The 20554-nt window shown below is 41.4% G+C and overlaps 1 protein-coding gene across 3 annotated transcripts in view; it reads left to right on the top strand.

The window, feature by feature from the left end:
* Nucleotides 1–20554, top strand: part of sgcz (sarcoglycan zeta) — a 185065-nt gene that overhangs the window by 96681 nt on the left and 67830 nt on the right. For all 3 annotated transcript variants that reach the window (XM_028975813.1, XM_028975812.1, XM_028975814.1), the window contains one exon: nucleotides 14017–14211. In XM_028975813.1, the coding sequence (XP_028831646.1) occupies nucleotides 14017–14211 (195 nt within the window). The remainder of the gene's footprint in view (nucleotides 1–14016; nucleotides 14212–20554) is intronic.

The following is a 20554-nucleotide window of genomic DNA, read 5'->3' as shown; positions in this document are numbered from 1 at the left end:
TGTGTTCGACTCCACTCCTGGGTCTGTCATGAACTCTGCCAGTAGTTCTGTGTCTTGATGCAAGTCTGCTGATGACACTTTGAGACACACAAAGCTCAGGAGCAACAGCTGACTGCCTGCCACCGACCCAAAGGTGCACCATAGTAAGGTTATGCTGCTCGTACGTTAAGTGACGTTGTGTGTTCATGGCTGTTTGAATGATGAACTTGGTCTCATTGGTATTGGCCCCAATATAAAGGACACCTGTACACAATGAGACCATTACATGGAAAACACAAAATGTGGTGGGTCTATCACCCCAATACAATTGCCTCCCTATCCCAAAAATGTCACTAAATTTTCACTAAGGGGTGGTAGTAGTCTATTGGGTAACACACTCGCCTATGAACCAGAAGACCCAGGCTCAAATTCCACTTACTACCATTGTGTCCCTGATAAGACACTTAACCCAAATTGCTCCAGGAGGGACTGTCCCTGTAAATAATGATTGTAAGTCGCTCTGGTTAAGGGCGTCTCATAAATGCTGTAAATGTTAATGTAAATGAAATTAAACAAACACTGTATGTATGACATCCACTAAATCTCTCACAATATCCCTAATTTATTGTGAGTAGTGTATATAAATACACACACACACACACACACACACACACACACACACACACAGACACAGACACCTGGAGGTCTGCTCTAATCATTGTACTGACATTATATTGACATTACATTTATGGTACATTGCGCGTGGTAGATATTATAGTCAGTACTCAAGTTGTAAAAACAATTTGGGGAGATGGTGAATTTGTCAGACATATTTTGTGCTGTTGACAGTGCACATGTGTGATGAGTGTTTAATAAAAAACATAATTAATGTATTACACAATCCTAAAACAATATGTTGATATTCTTTGTCAGATATTCAGATTTACTCCCAAAGCAGTCAGATTTTCACTCAAATACCAGTGCGTATGCTGCACTCTTGATTGTAGCCTACTAACTCATTAAAAATGTTGTGAATATGCCGATTTTTGGCCCTGTTGGCTTACCATAATGGAAGGGGTGGGGCCTCACAGGAAATTTATGTATCATTATTATTACTACTTAATAGGCTTTGCTACACAGGAAATTTTCATGTGGTTCTTTTCATATAAAGACACAATACAAACTAGTTCTTTTTTTTTTTTTGGTTTGTGGCACCACCTGGATGGGTATTGCCTTTTCCAGGGGTCGGCCCTGCCGTCACCTGCCTTGCTGCGTCCTGCGTAAAAAAAACAAAACGTGCATTATTCAAATGTGCTGTCTCGCTCATGGTATTTTACTCTTTAGACCTATGCATTTATTGATAAAATAAAAATGGATGGAACGAGACAAGTTCGTTTCAGAAGGGGGATGGTTTTTACTGATATTATTTATTTATTTATCTATGTATTTGTTTATTTAGTTATTTGTTTATTTATTTAAAAAAATGGGGGGGGGGGGGTCCCCCTCATCCCCCCTCAACTCAAGTACTGATTATATCTGTGTTGCATGCAGAAGATCCTTCTCTGTGTCAGCCCTTTCTGCATTTTGTCAATAAAATGACAGGAAACACAAAGTTCCCGATATGCCAAGGTGCCACTGAGGTGCCACTGAGCAAAAGCACCGTCCCCACACACTGCTCCCCGGGCGCCTGTCATGGCTGCCCACTGCTCGCTCAGGGTGATGGGTTAAATGCAGGGGACAAATTTCAAGATGTGCACCGTGTGCTGTGATGCTTTTTTATCACATGTGACTTTATAAGAAGAGAGTGCTTTCCTTTCCGTACACACAAAATATAATTAATTTAATACAATTATCTGTATTCTCATTCTGTAAACACAAAATAACCAAATGAAGTACTCAGGTCAAGGTTTTCATAATGTTTGTAATTACATATCACCACCCTTGCAATTGCAGCTTTCCCTGAATTGCATACATATGTTATCATAATAACAACATATATAACAATATATATCAAATATGTAAGATATAATCTCCAAAACCACTTAACCCTGGGTTGCAGCTGCTAGAAACCATTCTGTGATTTTGGGCATGCAGGGTGGAGCACCAGCCAACTGTGGGGTGCACACTCATGCACACCCTTACTCACACACACACCTACGGGCAATTTAGAGCCTTCAATCCACTTAGTGTGCATGCCCTTGGGTGGCAAGAGGAAACGCCAGCATGGAAAGAGCATGTAAACTCCGCTGAGACCCATATTCAAGCACTAAGCCTTGGAGGTGTAAGGCCATAGCACTACCCACTGTGCCACTGTATGGCCCATAAAGGGTAGACTTTGATAATAAAGTAATAAGCAAAGTAATGTTTTGTGCATGTGGGGTATTTGTGGCATTCCTGCAAATTGTTAATAAAACAATTTTTTTTTAGACAGGTAAGCTTTATTCTTAATAATATTAACATTTTTAACTTTTTATAATTCTTGAAATGCCTTTATCCCACACGTTTCTGAAAGGCATGTTAACTTGTTCAAAATGTTATTTATGTATTAATTAATGAATTTATTTACTCATAGTTTTGTGGAGGAAGTACAACTGTTTCCAGTCTTTTTTATTTTAACTTTGATCTTTCCAACAATTAATCAATTGTATGGCTTTAAAATGTTTAGTTATTTAACATTGGCACTTGACTATTGGATATCTGCTGAAAAATGATTCCTTGATACATGAATAGCTTATTAAAAATAGCAAGCAAAGGAGTACAAGGTAGAAGGATTTTTAACTCTGCAGCCTATCATACATAGAACTTTCCCCCAACATTCCCATAATGGTTCTATAACCATTCCATTACTGTTTTTTAAACGTTCCATTACCCCCTCGTTCCATCTGCCTGCATTTACTTTGATGGCACTGTGGAAAGAATAGGTAAAATGTGAGATGAGTACACACAAACAGACCGACACACACATTGAACCTCTCTCATGTTTTTGGTCCTTTAAACAGCTGCTGAGGGAGTCTGTTGATGTGTCTAGGTAAAGGTGTCTGATAGGAATATAAATTATGTAAACAGTGTAATGAATGGGTATGTGGTCTGCAGATGCTCGGTGTGTGTATGTGTGTGTTAATCCATCTCTTCCTGTCTGAGTTATGGCATTCCCTGATTTGGAAATTTGCACATAAACATCCCTGGCACTGAGAGCCAACACATCACGATTAGTCCTCTGGGAGAAGCCACTAATACAACTCCCTTGAAGATAATGCTTGAGCACAAGGTGAACTGAGAGGCTACACACACACACACACACACACACACACACACACTGCTCACACTCTTAAAGAGCAAGAGGATGAGAGACGGAAAATTGCTCATAGATTGATTCTGCTCTGTAGACCCCTAAGAGAAAAAAATTATCGACAATCACTGTAGCAGTATAAAGCTGAATGGTGTTACAATGGCCTTGTAAGAGTATGTCTGCAAATACTTGTTGTTTCGAGTGTGCGCGTGTTCTTTTCACACCTCCATCAACCACATGCAGAAAAAAAAGATGCCTGCTGTTCCTCATCTGAATGATTGAGTAAATAAACAATAATAATAATAGTATTAATCATCATCATTAAGATGATGATTACCATTACAGAATCCATAACCCGTATTCTAGAACAGTTGGTTTGTACCTCAAAATAAAAAAAAAAAAAAAAGACTTTCAAATCAATATTTTATTCACACCAGAACACAGAAACTAAATATTAGGGACAAGGCCAAAAACCTCTATAGAGTGTTTGTGCTCTCAGATGACACTGCCTCATTTATTGGCATGATTGAGAAAAAGAAGCCATATTTGAAGTCATGTCCTGTGGGCCAAGACCGTTTGGGACGTAGTAGCCTAGTGGGTAACACACTCAGAAGACCCAGAAGACCCAGGTTCAAACCCTACTACCATTACTAAAATTGTGTCCCTGAGCAAGACACTTAACCCTGAGGCGACTGTCCCCAAGGCGACTGTCCCTGTAACTACTGATTGTAAATCGCTCTGGAGAAGGTCGTCTGATAAATGTAAATTATGTAAATGCACAATTTTCAGAGTGTAGTGAATGTGAAAGTTGAAAGTGAAGTTATTGACATTGTGAAGCACAGCAAATACAGCGCACAGTGCAAGGAACGAAATGTGTCCTCTGCTTTTAACCATCACCCTTGGTGAGCAGTGGGCAGCCATGACAGGCGCCCGGGGAGCAGGGTGTGGGGTGCTTTGCTCACTGACCTTCCTATTATGGGTCTGCTTCCTTACCATGTTATTATCTGACGATACAAGGTTTTTCTGAACATATTTATCCAAGTCAGATTCCATGACTGTGGAAGGAAAATGAATTACTTGGCATAAATCACTGGGCACACATGGGATGCAAATGGACTCCTTTTTTGTTAAGATCACACCATCATGCACCTATAGTACTGTTACTATTATTGGCATGATTGTGAAAGCATTAAAACTAGACAGGGATTGAGAAAACATGTGTGAAGAGATGGGGATGGTGGGCGGTGAGATCATCTGACAGCCTGCTGGAACTCACTCAGTTGGCCGTGGTCTCTTCAACATCCAGCAATGCAGCAGACGTCTGCAGCTGATCTGTGAAGAGATGTGGGGCTGCGGCCACAGTGGGCCAGATCTGCACATTTTGGGCATGCATGCTTATGAGTAATAACACTACCATGCTTACACACTGATGTGTTTTATGCTGCCTTCATTGTGCTTGTGTGTGTGTGTGTGTGTGTGATTTTTTCCCCGAGAGACATGCAAAGCAGACATTCCCAGACCCATGCATATGTAAGATGACACTGACACAAACTCATGCACATACACAGACACACAGACACACAGACACACACACACACACACACACACACACACACACACACAGTGCCATGTCAGAGTAACTGTGATGTTGAAACATTGTGTCAGCATGTTTACCATGCCGTCAGACTAGGAGAGGGATATACAATGTGTTGTGTGCGTGTGTTCTGTCACCGGGAAAGATTTACACACACACACACACACACACATACACACACACACGTCTATCACAGAATCACACACACGTCACGTCCACCACCTGCACCCCCTGCTGCAACGTTTCTCCCGATCTCTTTCTCTGCCTCACTTTCCTCTGTTTTTCACCTTAGGCTCCCCTGTTTTATATGAATCTCCAGTCTCTGTTTCTTGTGTTCAGTCACTCACTTTCCCTTTTTCCCCACTGCATCACTTATTCTTTCCCACCCCGTCCCATTTTTGTCTGTCTGGGAATATGCTAACCCCCCCCAAACCCCACCCCCTCCCCACACACACACACAATTCTCTTGCTCAGTCTGAGTTTGATGTGGTACCTGCTGTGCAGTCTCATTGATTTCATGTCGTTCACTTAGGGATTAGAGCAGCGGCCCATTCTCCCATCTGATTAGATCTGAACCTGGCTCTTCCACTGCCTATCTTTCATAATGTGTCACACGCACACACACACAAACACACCCCAACACACACACACACACACACTACAGAATCCATGGCCCATTCAAGGTCACTTCGTGAGTACAGTATGTACACAGGCACTTTTTTTTTGGTCTTAAAAGACTTCAGTCAGCAAACAGTGCCGGCAAGAGCAAGATGAACTACAAAATAGGGCGGCGTGATACAGAAGATGTTCATTGTGCTGCTCCTGGGAGTTTCTATTTTTCAGATCTGTTCTCACTATACACATGCACACACACAGAGAGACGCATTTACAAATGAATGGCAACAAGGCCGTGCATTTATTTCCTTCCCTCAAAGTCCTGCCTGCATTACGTCTTTTAATGTAATGGGGAGTGATTTTGTGGTTGGCTCCCCTCTGCCCCCTTCCCTCTCCAGCACTCTTTCTTCCTCTCATTTCCTCCCATATTGCCGTTATTCAGCTGAACTGTGACCTGCTGGTGTAAAAAGCACATTTGGTGGAGTGGAAAGCGCTGGAGAGCAGCCCGGCGCTTCATTAAAGCCCCATGCAGCTGCTCACACAGTTCCCCGGTGGTTCCCTTGTGTTGTTATCATCTGGCCTGTAGGGGGCCTCCACCCCCACTAGGGGGCCTGTCTCAGTCGCACTTCAACTGCTCACTGCTTGGAATCCTGGACTTTCAAGTCCTTGGTGATGCAGAGCGTGTGTTAGCATTTCGGCATTGGTGCAATGTGAAGCATAAGATGAGTGTTTTGAGAAGCTGAGAGCAATTTCTCAGCAGGACTTTATGCCCAATGCGCTCCAAATATGGATAGCAGATGGCCATGCATGCGAGATGTCTGTACTGAAGCAGTTTCTTTGTTGTACTTCCCTGTGCCTATAAATTACTGGTATGCTCTCCAGCCCACCTGCAATCCTGAATCTTTTATAAAATCTTGCTTAGTTTTTAACTTTTTTCTAGTAAAAATGCAACCCAATGTTGGTTTTCAGCATTGTTGTGGGCAGACATTTTTATGTCCAATTCCAAATTTTATGAAATAAATGAATAACTGTTACCACTAATAATAATATCAACGATTATAGCAGCAGTGGTGTAGTTGGGATTGTTTAGTGCCATTTTAATTGAAAATATAGCATTGGCCTATTTCAAATTGAAAATATAAAATTGTTAAAGAGCAATTGAAAACCATGCAAGTACTTAAGCACCACCTGGGGTGCATCTCTGGTGCATGTCTGGTTTTCAGTGTACATTGGAGACTACCGTAGGCCAGAAAGCGCGTTGAACGCTGTCACAGCTACTTTTCCTGAAACCTGATATATTCCAATATAACAGAAGCTGGGCTGCTAAATATACATAATCATGTCCTCAGCTAATGAAAGCCCAGACAACAAGGGTGCATATTGACCTGGGGGGGGGCTTCAGAAAAAAAATGGCTGACTGCCAGGTCCAATTAGCACCACCTGGAGGACTTTTTTTTTCTGGTTTCCTTTGCCCAAGGCTTCTCCATTTTGTGCACCTACTTCATTCACTCACATACTAAGCAGCTCAAAGTCTCCTGCCTAATTGGCCTCCCCTGGTAGCATAAAAAAAAGAACAGAGGACAATATCTGGCTCCCCATCAACACACACATTAAATAAATAAGTAAATGAATAAGGCTGCAGTAATAGTTTTGGATGTGGTGGAAGATGGTATAAAAATATCCCTGCTCTTCTTAGTCATCCGGTGCTACGTCTCTAGATGAAAGTGCTGGATGACGGCCCAGACTTTGCAATGGTTCATCTAAGATGCGACGGTCAAGGATAGAAGGATTGGAGAGTGACAACCTCACCCTCTGCCTGGAACTGAGCAGTCGGCCTTATGATCCATGTGACCGGGCTGGAAGCAGCCTGGCAGGCTGGTCCGCTTTGCTGGTCCACTTGTTGTCATCTGCAATGTGTTGCTTCTTATTTTATTGAATTGAAAGCTCTCTTAGTCCTCAAATTATTTCCAAATCTATAATAGGCAGCTCAAAACCATAAGCTTCTTATTGTCTTACTTATGTATAGAAACTACAACATAGTGAATAAAAAGTTTGTATTCATAGTTGGGGGCCCTAGTGAACCAGAATTGATCACTTCATTGATGGAAGCACGTTGTAAGTCGCTCTGGATAATGGCATCTGCCAAATGCCTTAAATGTAAATGTATGTAAATTTAATAGTCTAGAGATAGAGAACAAATTTACTTTTAAGGCATTTGGCATAAATGGCGACTTTCAAGCTGAATTATTATTTGTTTGGTTTGTGGAAGTCAGTATGGGCTCTCATAACTAAGGAGCCCAAAATTATTTTGATATTCAAATTATGTAAAAATAGTACTTTGTTCGACAAAATGAACCATTTCCTTGGGTATGACTTTCAGAATGGTCTTTGTTTATTTTACTGTCCCACACCATCGCCTTTTAATTTTTTTTCCCCGTCCCATCACAACTGGACAGTTACCTGATTTATCGCCTGGGCCCTGCCACACCACAATCTCCTGCATCAGTCTGGGGGAGTGAGGCCTGGGACATGCCTCCTCCGACACATGAGAAATTAGACCTGTTCTTTTCATCCATGAATCTCAAGTGTTGCCATGGGAACATAGTATGTCAGTGGGAACCCAGCTTCTGTTGAGGCTCTACAGACACCGCAGGAGCTGCTTTAGGGACGACACAATAATTTATTAAAACATATCTTTCTTTTTTAGGGGAAAGAGGCTAGCAAATAGCAAGAATAACAAGGAAAACGTTTAATATGGGACCACATTTATATGATCCAAAGTATGTCTTTCAGGAATAGATTGGGACAAATGGAGCCTTAAACCTGATAAATAAGGAGTAAATAAGAAGTATATTTTATTGCCAAAAACATGTAAATTGATTTGTATTTGTAAGTATTTGTATTTGTAAGTATTTGTAAGCTGTCTTAAAATTTCAAGATTTAAAAAAAAAAAATTTCCTCATAAAATCTGGCACTTTTCCCAAATTGTACAGTCCCAATTAGCATAATTCTATTCTAATTCATAAAGCATGTTATTTCATTGTGTTACATATAGTTATATATTTTTTGTTAGTTACATAACCTCATATTCATTTACATGGATTATTATGCATTTTATTGCTCTTAAATTTCGAACACAGTTGTGCATGTGTCATGTTGTGCATGTGTCATGTGTAAAGGTGCACACAGCTACACTACCCATCAGAAGCCCACTGGGGAATAGTATGGGCCTTCTATGACCTGGTTCGTACCCAGGCCACAGTGGCAAGGTGATTCTCACACTACTGATGTTTATAGGTCTCATCTGACTGTGAAAACACTGTGGATGGTTTTAACTCTGGATACTGAGGGGGTTTTCAAAACCTACAATCATTTTCTAGAAAAAAAAACAGAACTGTGGAATAGAGACGAGGCAAGTGCTTACGGGGAGATGCACACACAGACGCACACACACACTAGCGCAAGCATTTACACATACATGTTGACCCTTATCTTCACGCCTCGGTGCGTCCCACCACTCTGAAGTCGGCTGCGGCAAGGCGGATAATGTCTCACCGTACGCTCGTCGCCTGTGTAATGGGTTGGATTTCGGAAGGAAGAGTCATTACCCTGTCGACTTTTCAGGGCCACAGAGGAGGAGATGTTTCTGTCGACGTGGTTTCTTTGCCTGGTAAACGCATGACAAGAGTGGAGTGATCCTTCCATAAATGAGGAGCGATGTCCCCTCATCTCCTGCCGTCTTAACACCAACGGCGACGGTCCCCGACACTCCTCGTTGCTCACATCTAAACGTTCTCTTTCAAGTCAGAAGCATTAATTGAAGGTGGAAGTTGGATAATTAAGACTGAGTGCCAACACGACTACTCTTTAGGGGTCCTAGACGGACGAGCAATTAAAAAGAACCACTCCAGACAGTAGAACATCAACCACCAGGACCAAAACCTGAGGTTACAGCTTTGTGGCGCACAAGGGACAACATTAACATTCATGACATCAGATGCCCCTATCCAGAGTGACTTATAATAAGAGGTTACATTTACAGCATTTATCAGACGCCCTTATCCAGAGCGGCTTACAATCAGTAGTTACAGGGACAGTCCCCCCCCTGGAGCAACTCAGGGTTAAGTGTCTTGCTCAGGGACACAATGGTAGTAAGTGGGATTTGAACCTGGGTCTTCTGGTTCATAGGCGATTGCGTTAACCACTATGCTATTACCACCCTACGGGTTACAGGGACAGTGCCCCAGAAGCAACTCAGGGTTAAGTGCCTTGCACACGGACACAATGGTAGTAAGTGGGGTTTGAAGCGGTGACTTTGTGGTCATCTGGTTCATAGGCAAGTGTGTTACCAACCAGGCTACTAATGTCCCTTTCTTGACAGCTCCAATTTTCTCTCAAACGTCTTCTGAGATGACAGCATTTAATTCATTTCAAATCCTTGCTGTCTGCTGCCTGGCTTAGAAATCACAGTGAAGTGTGTGATATGTCCTGACCTTTTTAAATGATGTATCGATTTGCTAGTACAGGTAACACCATGCGCTTGAATGTGTTTGATGTTGCTGTACAATGCTGGGGCAATGTTTCAAGGCAATATTGATTTAGTAAAACAAACAAAATATTAAATAAATTTGTGTGAGAACAGTGACATTTTTTTAATTACAAAAAGGTACAAAGAAAGAGCAATGCTGGCAGTAGGTTTTTGTATTTCGCTACACATATTTGTTGCAGTTGGCTTTCCAGGTCTCAGAATAGGTGATGCAACACAGTGCAAAGTGAATGTGAAGTGATTGTCATTGTGATACACAGCAGGTAAATTAAAATTCTCCAGTGGTGGCCTAGCGGTTAAGGAAGCGGCCCCGTAATCAGAAGGTTGCCAGTTCAAATCCTGATCCGCCAAGGTGCCACTGAGGTCCCACTGAGCAAAGCACCATCCCCACACACTGGTCCCCGGGCTCCTGTCATGGCTGCCCACTGCTTACTAAGGGTGATGGGTTAAATGCAGAGGGCACATTTCACTGTGTGCTGTTGTGTATCACAATGACAATCACTTCACTTTGACTCCATTTCTTGCGCCCCTTAGCATTTGCCTACAGTAGGCAGCCATGAGAGACATGGGATTTGAACCCGCAACCTGGTGACAGGTCCGTCCGCCTCCTTACCCACTAGGCCACCACTGCCCCTGTAGGGACAGGCCACCAGTGTGTAGTTAGTCATTGTGACATTGTGCCTCAGCTAGCCTTTAACTAGCGAAAAAGATGTGTTTAAATTGGGAACACTCTACACTGATTTCCACACTGACAATCTAGAACAGATTAAAAATCTACTTGGATTTGTTTGTGTAAATAATTCGAAGGGGCTACTTAAGCGATTATGTTCGTGGAAAGCTGCGCCCCACATGGATCATGGGGCAAGGCAGGTGGAATGACGGCAGCAGCCACCTTGCATGCATGTCGCAACACAAAGGCCTTACTGTCAGGGTGACTGACAGGTCCCTGAAGACACTGGCCTGTTAGTGTCAACGGGGCGCAGCGGTAGTTAGCGAGAGCGGCAGGCAGGGCGGCCGCAGGCTCTGCAGACTTTCGATCGGGGTGGGGTTGAGGGAGAGGAGATTGACACACGTGTCTCTCGGTTATCTCAGCCATCTTCAACTGTAACATCGCCCCTGTCATGTTCACACCTACTGATATTGTTCATGCCCAATGGGAGCTTCATTTCAATATTTATCAGTTGTAAGGAGCAGAAAATAAAATTAGAACTAAGAAGCATAATTAAAAACATACATGCCCAACTCTGGTTCATTGACTAAGTAATTAAATTTAATATTTGCCATTAGGTCATTTGTAACTGCATAAATGTGAGTATCTTTGAAAATATAGGACCTTTTATTTTAAAACCAGAACATCTGAATGTTTTAGCAACTTTTTTTAAATGCTTTTTTAATACGTCTGGTAGTGACTGTTAGATTGTATATGATTTTATATAGTGCTAATCAAAAATTGACTGTAGCAAAAAGGTGGATTGTAGCAGAATATCCATAGGCTGTAGCACCATTCAGGCCAGAAACAATAAAATGCTAAACTTATGTTTTAAACATGATTTTGAATCCACCAACCAAATTGTATGATTGAAGGGGAAAGTACCGTTTGATCAGCAATCCTGGTTGTTTAAAAAAAAATAACTCTCAGAAACTCCCACACTGAATGTATGTGACAATGTATTTCTTGGTTCCAAGCCCAAGTAAATGGGCAGGGTTGTGTCTTTTCACCAGTTTTGGACAGATGTCCAGTTCTTGACTATGTCAATTTGGTATTTCCACTAAAGCAGTTTTTTTTTTTACATTTCCCTTCACTGATATCTTTCAACAATGATCCTTATGTTTGTTTGTTAACTTTCTTTGAACCATATGAGGAAAGCATTTATCAGATGCCCTTATCATGAGCGTCTTACAACCAGTAGTTACTGGGACAGTCCCCCAGGAGACACTTAGGGTTAAGTGTCTTGCCCAGGGACAAAATGGTAGTAAGTGGGGTATGAACCTGGTTTATAGGCGACTGGCGACTACCAACTGGAAAGCAAATTTTTTTGGGGGTCTCTTTAATTGGTGGCAGATATGAACCCAAGACTGACATAATTAAATAAAAAGGTTTAAGAATGGAGGCAGTTATATTTTTCCTGACAGACTGAATTGTACTAATTATTGGACATAGTTAAGGTTTGAAAAGTTTGAATTATTTATTGTGATCTGTTTTTTTTCCCATTCAAACAGATTTGTATATAATATTAATGACCTCAGTACATTTGAATAGATACTCATTACTTTGAATTTTACTCATTACTGATGTGCCTGAATGCCACCTGGAGGTCATTATCATGTCATTATTTAATTTTCTCTCTTGCTGGTTTCTCAAGGTCTTTGAATGTGTTGTCTTTTTTTTTCTTGACTGGGCACCATGAATTATCTTGAACGTGGTCAAACCGTTTACCATTCTTCTATGCTTGTGCCCTTTGCTCCAGCCCCTTCTCCCTGATCATGTTGGTACATTGAGTTGCACAAAATATATGAATTAAAGCAAATAAGCGGTCTCTGTTATAAGAAGTAGATTTTGGCAGAGGCAAATCTTAAACTGGTTCACCTCTAGCTGGTCTAATCAGCATTTCTGTTAATTTGGACATCTGACTGCTTGTCTGTTCTCTGTGATGACCCAGAGAACCCCCACTGTGCTGAGAAGGATAAAAATGCTCATGTGTGGCACTGTGTGGCACTAATGGGGTTATAAATGAAGTTATGCTGCATCATGGTGACTTCAGAGGTTCAACACAGAGCTCAGTAGAGCCCAGGTGATTGACAGCATTGCCTGTTCAGTGGAAAAATTCTGCCAAGGCAGAATAGAAAAAGGGGAAGAAGAGGGACCAGATGCCGGGAAAAGTGGGAAATCTATCTGCAAGGGAGGAGAGAGTTGCAGATAGGGTGAGGCAGAACAGGCAGCATCAGTTATTTATAGCCGCTGAATCCTGAAGGCTGCTGTTTGACCTGTTGAGGTTCGTTGAAACAAACGGAGGCCGATTATTAAATGAATCACAGCCCTGTCTCTTTCCCACGCGCTGCATCGATTTGTGGATCATAAATATGTATGGACCTGAGTAGTGCCGCACGGCAACATCATTAAATTCTCCACAGCAATACACAACACTTGAACGAGAGCTGCAGATTATTCCATTATAATTTATTTAATTGTGGTGATCGGAAGGCGGCGTCATGCACAACATTGTGCTAATCATTGTTGTATCCATTAAAATATTAAGCTTTGGATAAATTGAAGGAGCCAAGTAAAGTTTGAGTTTTTTCCTCAATCTCTGTTTAGTATGATTCAACTTTTTTTCTGTTTAGTATGATTCAAATATTTTTATTGCCAAAAGAAAGGCAAGAGATTATTTGAAAGTGAAGTGATTGTCATTGTGAAACACTGCAGCACAGCACACGGTGCACAGCACAACGAAATGTGTTCTCTGCTTTTAACCATCACCCTTGGTGAGCAGTGGGCAGCCATGACAGGCGCCCGGGGAGCAGTGTGTGGGTACGGTTAAGTGTGGGTATTGGGATTCGAACCGGCAACCTTCTGATTACGGGGCCGCTTCCTTAACCGCTAGGCCACCACTGCTAATCTATATGCTAATCTCGAGACTTGCTTGATGGCTTAAGGTCAAAGGCGAATACAGGTTGCATAAATTGACAAAATAAGAACAGGATCAGGTTTAAATAATTCAGAATGACGGAATAGCATCCATGAGGGCTTAGTAAAACATATTTAAAGCATTCTGAGTGACAAAAATAATTACACACAAACAAAAAGTATTTTTCTTTTTCTTTTAAAATCTATTTATTTAAATCCTGAGGACTCCTTTGACCTTACACTTGCAAACAGGCCCAGTGCTTGAATGCAAATTGCTGTGCTCAGCGCCATTTCCAAATTAGTGACCCCAATGCAAGTGGCTCTCCACAGGAAGAACATTGACCAAGATCCCTGTCTTCTTCTCACAGATGACCCAGGAGCAGTACATTCTGGCCTCCCAGCCCAACCCGCTGCAGAGGCCGGGCTGTGCGCCCACATACCCGGTGGGCATCTACGGCTGGAGGAAACGGTGCCTCTATTTCTTCATCCTCCTGCTCCTTGTCACCATGATTGTGAACCTGGCCCTCACCATATGGATTCTGAAGGTCATGAACTTCACAGTGGTAGGTTGGGAGGATGCCGCAGTGATGAGTGTTTGTGTGTGGGGGAGAGAGAGAGACGTTGTGTTTTGTGTGTATCATTAATAAGGTAAGGGGTGACAGTTTTGCTGTGGGCGAGTGTGTTTCTGAATATGTGGGAGCACAGCGGCTGATAGAAAATAAAAATCCCAAAATGTACACTTGCAAAGATCCATAATTCACTAGTTTTACTTATTGTATTTAGACTAGCTAAATCTAACAGACTAAACTCAAGTGGCAATCAGTTCCATCTCCACATGAAATTAACATCCATGTTGATTATTATTATTTTTTTTATTTCTTCCAGGTTCACACACCTGCAGTTTACATGTACTTTTATGCCATTTATCACACACTGTTGTGCAGATCACCTCACAATCAGTAGTTACAGAGACGTCCCCCCTGGAGACACTCAGGGTTAAGTGTCTTGCCCAGGGACACAATGTTAATATGTGGGGTTTGAACCTGTGACTTTGTGGTTTTCTGGTTCAGAGGCGAATGTGTTACCCGCTAGGCTACTACCACTGCCACACCCCTGGTATAGGTGTGTGTGTGTGTGTGTGTGTGTTAGTGTGTGTTTCTGTGCATTGGTTCTTCTTGCCATGCCCTAGATTCCTTGCACAGGAATCAGCGGGTGTAAATAATGATATAATGAATATAAATAAAATTGGTTTTTGAAATTTACTCATCATGTAATCTGCAGAGACAACACTGTTCACATTTACATCTGTATTTGACAGCAGAATTAATTGTCATCCAATTAATTCCAATTAACTGTTTGTTTGTGTGAGAATGTTGTAGAAATATCTTTGCCAGTTTTGTTTTGGATTATTTATGCCAGTAAACATGTATGTGTGTTTCCTGACTGCGGTTCCATAGCGGGGGAACCACAGTACTATGACATCTCTGTCTGTTGTCTTTCACACTACTGTGTCTTCTGGGGGAAGGTTTGTTTGAATCTGTGATGTTCGGATGAACCTCCTGCTGTGTAGATTGACCAAGTTTTGATTTCAGGTGAAATTAGCCCGTATCACCACACTTCCCCAACCAAAGAAAATTACGTATCCATCCATTTACCCTGCAAACGGCCCCTTTTTCAAACTCAATTCAGCAAGCTGGTCAGAGGTGCCAGCCAATGTGTAGTATTCCATAATAATCCCAGACTCTATCCCTTCGGGCAGAACTGGGCTGGGCTAAATATATATGCAAATCAGCCGGGTCGAATGGCACTCCTCTGCTGCCTATGGGTTCCCCTTATCCGCCTACAAACACACACAAAATCAAATCACAAAAAAAAAAAAAAAACAACAACAAAGGAAATGTCATGCTGAAGGAAGAGAAAAGAAAGATAAAAGAGAGAAAGAAGGAATGAGCGAGGGAAAGTTTGGCAATTTTCAAGCCAGCAGACGGTCCCCAGGGCCTGAGTAGAAGGCGACAGTTTCTCCCCAAATCCAATTGTGCAGATAAATTTCTTCCAAGTTAACCCACGATCAGAGCCATAATATCCCACTGATATTAGTCAAATCCCTCAACCTCATAAATGTCAGTATGGGGAGAAATATGGGCCCTGCTATGTTTTTCATGCAGTGAGGATTCACCAACTTGGATTTAGATGTCATTCACCTGGCCGGAATCAAGCGTCCGGGTTAGAACATCACACCTTATTTATTTATTTATTTATTTATTTATTGGCCTCAATATATTGATTCTCTGCTTTATTTAAACTTCTAATCTAGTTATTAAAATATTAATTCATGGGAAAAAATGTAAATGGGGTATCTTAAATGTATGCCTTTCATCACTCACTCACTAGCCACAGTAAATTAATTAAATTACAATCAGTAAATGAAAGAAAATTAAATGAAGGCTGATTTGCAGGATATGTCCAAATAACTTCAGTGTCCCGTAAATTCCACTTCCATTTATTTTCCTCTGAATGTCTTTGATTTCCAGTGCATGGCTGGTTTGGCTGTAGTGATGTCCCCCAAGGGACAGTGTCGGTGCAGCAACAGTGATGATTCGCTCTGACCAATCATTTGTCTGCAATGTTTTCATCTAAGTTTTTTGGTTTGTGAAGGTGATACAAGAAAAGTGAATAGGTAACCACACACTCATTTTGTTCAAGGCAAAAAAAGGCAAGCAGAGTCGGTGTCATGAAGTGGAAATGTTAAATGTTGCAAAAATACAGTCAACTGGTGGCCAGAATCTCATCCTGTTCTTACTGTATTCCTCCACTTGGTCGCCAAAGATACAGAAAGTAAAAAATAATAAAATCCACAACAGTCAGTTTATTTTTTTTAAATCATCCAGGTGCCAGGTGTCCATGCTCTGCCATACTTGGAAGTCTGAAAAATTCAACCTCCTGCACAGAAGGGCATTTCTTTGCTCTCGGAATTTCTAAGTGTGAATCCTTCCTGCTCTGTTGCCTGCCTACTATCAGAGCTCAGGCTGTCTTCATGCATTTGGCTTGTCTTTTTTGTTCAACTGTTTTCTGTGGATGTTTTTCGTTCTCATCTTTTAGGTGTTGTTCGTTGACATATACAAACTGATGTAAGAGTGTCGTGGGAAATGCACAATGAATGTTACAACAATTGGATTCCAGAATTTTTACACAAATACAACTCAGAAAACTTGTGTTATAAAATTTGCATATGTACTCACTGTACCAACCCAGGACACCGGATGCAGTGGGGAATTCACTCTGGCCGGGATGCCTGCCCACCACACACCACACACACACACCATTCTCTCACACACACACACTCATCTACAGTCAATTTAGAGTCGCCAATCATCTTAGAGTGCATGACTTTGGATGGCAGGAGGAAACCGTAAAACTGGGCAAGACAGGGAGACCATGCAAACTCACCACCCTGAGGCCACATTATGACCATGTCCATTTGCATATGTACTTATTTCATCCAAATTGTTATTTGATCAAAATCTAAGTCATGTATTTTTTTCTTTCACTTTGATACAATGAAGTAGATTAACCTCCTGAAAAAATATAAATTTCAAACGATCTTTTCATGGTGGATCTACGACCCAGACTCTAGTTAATGTTAATTGTCGAGTGTCTTGTTTTTTCAGGTTTTGGTCAAACTCTTTGCCGTGGGCAGGAGACCAGATGTGTGGTGTGTTCCCAGAGAGAGTGAGATCCTTCCCCTTTTCCCCATCACCCCTCCTTTTTTCTGTGTCATGACAGAATCATATTTACATTTAACGGCATTTACCAGACACCCTTATCCAGAGCGACTTACAATCAGTAGTTACAGGGACAGTCCCCCCCTGTAGCAACTTAGGGTTAAGTGTCTTGCTCAGGGACACAATGGTAGTAAGTGGGATTTGAACCTGGGTCTTCTGGTTCATAGGCGAGTGTGTTACCCACTAGGCTACTACCACCCCTACATCAGTCAGTCATTCAGATTTTGAGATGGATGTGTTCTCCATGACATAATTTGCTGAAAGTTCAGAAAACCTGCACAGCATGTGACTTCAACAGAATTATAATCAAAAGGTTACATGTATTACATAATCACACAAGAGTTTGGAAAAGGTTTACCTCTATATGAGAACTCCATGCGTAAATGTAGGTTGGATATTTTCTTCTTAAAACCTCGGGAATCAGCACAGCATACAGTGTCCCCTTGTCATACGAGGATCAATGGCTGTTACTTTACCACCACGGCACTTATGTTTCTACAGACAGTATGCCTAGTGTATATGTGCACAGGGTGAAAAAAAAGGAGAGCAGAAGAACGAGGGAGACAGGGAGATCAGGAGAGAGCTGCTCTCTTTCTTCTCCCCTGGCACACTGTACTGCAGATTTTCCCTCGGTAGCCCTTGTTAAACAAGCTGAGAGAAGTGGTGTAGGCCAGTGAGCGTGAAGTGTTCGGAGATGACCCCTTAGCTTAGAGCCGTTTGGGTGTAAGAATGTGAACAGGCCTCTGTCTAGTGTGTCTTTTACAAAAAAAAACCTCGAATCCATATATCAGTATGAATAATTTATGAAACGCACAAACACATTTTATGGGAGGGGCAATGGAGTTGGGGTGCACATATCTTGCCAGATTTCTTGTTAAATGATCCATGGGGATTTTAAAATTTGTTTACCATTGAAATCCTCAAGGACTTCTTATAAGCACCGGATTGCTGTATTTATCTGACTAATTATGCAGTTATACACACAGACAGGTTGAATTTATTCTGCACCATTTGCAATTTAACACATTGAATCTTGAGTTCTAGTTTTGCAAACGGGACCCAGGGGAATACGCTTTGAGAGTTCTGATAAAATAATTAGTTAGTCAACAAACACTGAGTCGTTTACCATCACATGATGTAGAACATTACAACTTCAGGAGTGTTTTCAAGCTTGGAAAAAGGCATTACACAGACTTTTGTGTGTGTGCTAAACTCACAACCTTCTCCTTTTTTTCCATTGTCCCTGTTGTCACTTTAAACCTTGTACTGGAGTTCCACAGGCGTCTGTATCCGGAACCTTCTTCTGTGTATGTTTTCACATAGTCACCTAGAGTAATTAATTTTGTGATGGTTTGTGGTTTCATAAATATTAAAAAATAAGTAAATATCTCAGTCACAGCATCCATAAATATAATCCTGTTGATTACCATAAATTGAAAGATTGCCTTTTTTCTCATAAAAGACAAATGTGAACAGTCTTGTATACATTTTGCTTACTTTTTGTTTGTGAATACGGAAAGTAAAGCAGTAATATATAACCTCACAGTGTGTGTTTTGATCTGTAAAGATGAATATGTGAAATTCTGTAGATTGGTATTCATGTGAGGGAGTCTGATCATCAGCAGTCTGATTTCTCACACTGTAGAGAAATGAAATGGAAATCTGCTTGTGCTGGCAGTGTTTTGAAATGGTTAATGAAGTCATTTAGGATGAACACTAATCCAAAACATCTATTGAACTGTATTTTTTGCTTTTGCAATATGAAGACAATTCTGAAGCACTTTAATCACTGTCCAAAACAAAAACACAATGTGCTGCTCGGAGTTCAGATATAAAACCAACATGTAGTTAAGTGCATATGGTGTTTACGCATCATTTTGAACTGTAACACAAATTGCCAGAGCCATTTTCTTCTGGATTCGTCTCTGTAATTATTCTTCAATATACTGAGGCCCTTTGGTAATTTTGACCCTCAGATGGGTGAAATCACATTCATTGAATTTCATTCTTTGTTTAACAAACAATGAGAAGTTTTACAGATGAGATTAGATTTCATAAACAAATAGGTGGCACGAAAGCCAAACCTGCACTAAGCTTGTCATGCTATGGAATGCGTGAAGCATGTTAAACAGCAAAGGCCACTGATGAACTATTAAGGAGCAGCTTGCAAATGGCAACGTACAAAGGGGTCATGGTAATCATTTGCACATCATGCTTATTGGGTGAAGTTATTAGCAATTTGATGAATAAGGCTCCACATTTGAATGATTGCTGGGTGATTGTTTATTAAGCCTCAATGTCATGGGTCGGTGAAAGTAAAGGACGGACTTAACAAACTACGGATGTGTGTGTGTGTCCGAAAGGCGGATTCTAATTGCCTTATACGGCATTTCCCCTGCCTTGTGTAAGTTGACATAAATGACATTTCTGTGGAGCTTGTTTTTTTTTATAATGAGGGTCTGACAGTAATTGGCAAGGGAAGGGAACACATTAATGGACCAAATGGAACATATTAAGGACTCTATAGGGAGCCATGGAGAGTCTGAGATTGAGACTGAATGTGTCTGTCTGTGCGTGTGTGTCTGTTTTTGGTTATAGAGAAGGAGAGAGAGACAGGCAAGGCAAGATAAATGACAGAGAATAGAAAATCTAGGACCACCAAAGATTTCAATCTCAATTGTTCCACTGTTGCTATAGTAATTCATTTTCCAATCAATTGTTGTAGTTGCATGTGGAGGTTTTACTGTCACTATATCCGACTCTAATGTATCCAATGCATTACACACACTCATGGAGGCATGCTGAGGCAAATAAACAAACAGACAGTTGCTAATGACCCAAAACTGTCTGCATGACATGACCAATTAGGTCCATCTTCTGCATGGTAAATAGATTTGTAGCGGCTAATGCACAGGGCTAATGCAGGCGAACAATCCAGATGGAAGCAGGTGATGGATACGTACTAGCTGGACACCTGAAGTCACTGCTGGCCACAGCAATGTAAAGGCATACAGAGAGAGCCTGGGTGATGTTGTGGGTCAGCATTGCTCAAGGCTCATAGCTGTAGGTGAACCAACAGTTGGGCTGTGGAGGAAGAGACTGTGAATGTTTCCAAAGATCTATG

Source organism: Denticeps clupeoides, chromosome 4 (genome assembly GCF_900700375.1).
Source record: "Denticeps clupeoides chromosome 4, fDenClu1.1, whole genome shotgun sequence".
Classification (NCBI taxonomy): domain Eukaryota; kingdom Metazoa; phylum Chordata; class Actinopteri; order Clupeiformes; family Denticipitidae; genus Denticeps; species Denticeps clupeoides.
Note: the sequence above shows the minus strand (reverse complement) of the source record. Positions and strands in the feature narration are given on the sequence as shown.